The sequence below is a fragment of the Drosophila innubila genome (assembly GCF_004354385.1).
Source record: "Drosophila innubila isolate TH190305 chromosome 2R unlocalized genomic scaffold, UK_Dinn_1.0 1_C_2R, whole genome shotgun sequence".
Taxonomy (NCBI): Eukaryota; Metazoa; Arthropoda; class Insecta; order Diptera; family Drosophilidae; genus Drosophila; species Drosophila innubila.
The window spans coordinates 6,807,524-6,811,406 of record NW_022995374.1 but is presented as its reverse complement, the minus strand read 5'-3'; the positions used below and the strand labels follow the sequence as shown (position 1 = coordinate 6,811,406).

The window sequence follows — 3,883 nt, the reverse complement described above, 5'->3', positions numbered from 1 at the left end:
GCCACGCCCCTTTAAACGCAACGCCTTCATATGCGACCCAGTTTATTAAAATAAAATTTAAACTGCTAAAAAAAAAAAACATTTTGTGCTACACATTTTTGGTATTAAGTTCTAACATGGCCAATGCATCAATTCACCAATATTTGAGCCAAGTAATTTATCAATTTAAAGCCAATTAATACAACACATTCAGTTTGCCTTGACCAAAGCCCAACGGCATTTTATAAAAGTGCGTTTATGGAATTTTAAAGTGAACAAAAACCGTAATCTGCAAGTTTGGCACAAGCCGACGATTGAATACCCTAGCATTATATAGTAATAATAGATCTGCAGTCGAAAGTAGAAAATTTGTTAGCAATTAATTATTTGAAAGTGACTTTTGATTTTAATTTTAATGTCTAAATAAAAATAACCGCTGATAGGGAATCAAAAGAAGTGCAGACAAGTAGCAAATGTTTTAAATGTTTTTATTTGCTTTTATTTATAATTTTTTTTTTGGTTTGTTTTATAATGATTTCAACGCAGCGCTTCAAGAAGCCGCTCAAAAGCTGCGCATGGCTATGAAATTTAATTTGATGTGGCCCAAACACTGACAGGGTCGAGTTGTTCAGATGACGTTGTCAGACACAGCAAATAACTGTGTGTATGAGTGTGTGTGTGTGTGTGTGTGTGTGTGTAGTTGTTGTTACTCGACTTTGAATTGTGTGTTGATGTAAATACTCAACTAAGAGCACTAAATACTGAAGAGTGGATCGACTTTAAGTGGCCCTTTAAGTTAACCTTCTTATCTGATCTGCAGCTACAGAAACTGAACTTCAATTGATTTGGTCTTAATGCTAAACTAAGTGGTAATAACAAACAAGCAAGCAGCGCGTGTTGTAACTTATAAAATATAACTTTGAACTACGTTCAGTTGAACATAAATAATAATTTCGATTGCTGCTCAAAAGTATGCAACAGTTATTGTTACACTAACAAAATAATATTTTTAGAGGTCGCCACGATGACCTTGACCTCGATAGATTTTGCAGCTGTGTTTATATTTATATATATGTTATTTAAGTTTATAAAGGTTTCTAGGTACTATTTTTATAGCCAAAATGCAAATTGTATTATGCTAAATAAATGTGTTTTATTTTATATAATTTTGTTTAATACATAAATAATTATTTAAAAATTTAAATGCATTTATTTTAATGTAGCTTGCTTGTTTTTTTTTAATGAATAAATTAAACATAAATTAGTGTCTCTTCGTATTTTTAAAATTCATACACTTTCCATTTCAATTTGTGGCAGCAAATGCAAATTAAAATATTGTTGCATACTTTCAAGCGCCGCAAAAAAATCAGAAATTAACTTTTAATTGGTGAAACTGTAATTGATTGTGTTGTGGCATTTTAGGCTTGGTAAAATTAAACTTATGAATTTGTTAAACAAAAACTACTATTGAGTTCTGCCACATTTGTTTGCTCAAGTGTTTGCAAAAAGTTTTGCCAAAATAACATTTCAATGACGATTAAAGGCCAATCATTTAAGCTGCCTAGAATTTAGCTATAAATAGCGACAAGTTGAAGGAATAGAAACGCAAAGTGAACCCAACTGATAAACATGAAACACGCATTGGTTATCTCGGCACTGCTGATGCTACTCTACACCGTGCTGATAGATGGCCAAAACTATTTGGGCACCAGTCTTAACAACAATGGACCCAAGATCTGTGTACTGGACAACTGCAACTATTACGCTGTGAACAATGTCTGTGGTCGCTATGGACGCTCCAATCTCTGCAAACGCTTCAACAACAGTTGCTTGCTTCGCTACGAGGCATGCGTCAATTCGGTGGCCTACACCCAAGTCTCCCTGTCCATGTGCTCGGGAATACCTGTGGGAACACGCAGACAGTGCGCAGGCACCTCTTCAACATTCTCAGGATCGTCATCATCGAATACGGCACCCAGACCTCGCGGTTAAGATTTAATTCCAATAAACTGTTAATTTAAAAAAGTTCCCAGAAGTTATTCCTGAGTTGTAATAGTTTAATCCTTTTGAGTGCTCTTCCTGGAAAATATTAACTAAAGTGGTTTGCATTAAATCAACTTAATCACTTTATTGCCGTAACACGACTGTTAACGCTCGACAATGGATCTCTGTTAATGCCATGACTACTGTTAAGCTCTACAGAGAAGATTTTCTATCGGAATGTTATTATTTACAATCATTCAATTGGGGTAAATATGTGCTTCCACAATTGTTAAACTGAATAATACAAAATTATACAAAATTCACAACTCAAAAAATAAAAAGCGGAACATTAAATAATAATTGCAAACAGAGGTTTGTTTTATATTTTGATTGCTGTTGCTAAATACAATTTGTGCAAATGATATCACAATGAAAAATTATGTTAACATGACTCAACTTTAATGCCACAGCATATAACATTTAAGTTGAAGATATTAATTATTTTTTTTATAATTTGATGTCTTGTTTCATAAGTAATAAAATGTACAAAAATTGGCAAAATGTTTCAAATATTTATGCAACTGTTGTTAAATAATGTTTGAAAAATTTAATATTTGTTGCGCAATATAAATACAGATGTTACAATAATTTCTTACGACTGATTCCCTATAAAAGTGTAAGAATAACTATAAAAAAAAGCTCATTTAATACTTTAATTTAAACTTGGAGGACAATGAGAGCTGCTCTGTTGATTTGTTTGGCTCTGTCGGTGGTTCAGCTGGCCATGTCCATTGATTTGACCACAAAGACAGTCAACACCGCTGCGGAATTAAAAAGCTGTCGAAGCAGAACTCTGTTGAAATTCAAACAAAATGGTAGAATTTGCATGCGTTTTTCTCGCACTAATCTCTGTGAATATTTTCAAAGCGATTGCCAACAAAAGTTGGCCAGCTGTAACAAAAGAGGCGTAGCACAAGCATGTGAGTGAGCCAAGTTATGCAGCAATGTCATATAAATAGAATGAAATCAATATTCAATTTCAGTTTATGAACAGGTTAATTTGATATATTGCATCGGCATGCCAATGAATCAAAGGTTACCGTGTGGTTACAGTTACATCAAAAACAACAACAAGAAGAGAGTCAACAATAGTCGCATTATATTTGCATGCATTTATTTAATTGCTTTTGGAATATTCAAATAAATGAGTATATGCCATTTAAAGTAGCTTTAATTTTCAGTTTCCAGTGGAAATTTATTTGCATATATTAAAATATAACATTTTATATCATATATATTAAAAAGTTTTAAAATAAAATGAATAATAAATAAATTCATATTCTTAGTGTTACTTGTCAATAATTATCTCTGTTATTTATTTTTTAACAAATTGTTAAGACAACCTAAACAGTGGAAAGTACTATATTTTTAAGCGGCTTAGAAATAATAGCATAACAACATATGTTAATAGAAAAGCACTACCAAATAAAATACCAACAAATTGTTCAAAGGCTATTACAAAGCTTAAGTAATCGCATTTTAGTATTTAAATAAAATATTATGTTCTCTTTCTCCTTTTCTCTACCACTTAGTCTAAGCTCTTATCCTTAAACATTTCACAGCCTTTTGTGGCTGTATTCTAATTGCATCCGGAGGCGGGTTTTTGTTATTCAAGGCAAAATGGAAAATGAAAAACTAAAAACGTACTTTCATAAATTTACGCTCTTATTTTAGTGTGTGTGTGTGTGTGTGTGTATAAGTATTTTTTATGTATGTGTCAACCATAACAGCAACTTTTGCTCGTTTTATTGTGTTTTGCCTTGAAAATGTGCAATTTATGGTAAATTTGCTTTCATGTTTTGCGATTGCAATTAAAAATCAGCGCACACAAAAACTGTAGCATATATCATGGCGCTGGCAA

General features: G+C 32.2%; 1 protein-coding gene across 1 annotated transcript; it reads left to right on the top strand.

The window, feature by feature from the left end:
- The first annotated feature begins 1,608 nt into the window (after nucleotides 1-1,608).
- On the top strand, nucleotides 1,609-2,092 carry LOC117782764. The gene has a single exon (XM_034619796.1). The coding sequence runs from the start codon at nucleotides 1,609-1,611 to the stop codon at nucleotides 1,969-1,971; it is 363 nt and encodes a 120-aa protein (XP_034475687.1). The 3' UTR covers nucleotides 1,972-2,092.
- The last annotated feature ends 1,791 nt before the right edge of the window (nucleotides 2,093-3,883 follow it).

Excerpts from the sequence above, each read along its gene's own strand:
- LOC117782764 (XM_034619796.1), top strand. The coding sequence starts at position 1,609 with ATGAAACACGCATTGGTTATCTCGGCACTGCTGATGCTACTCTACACC.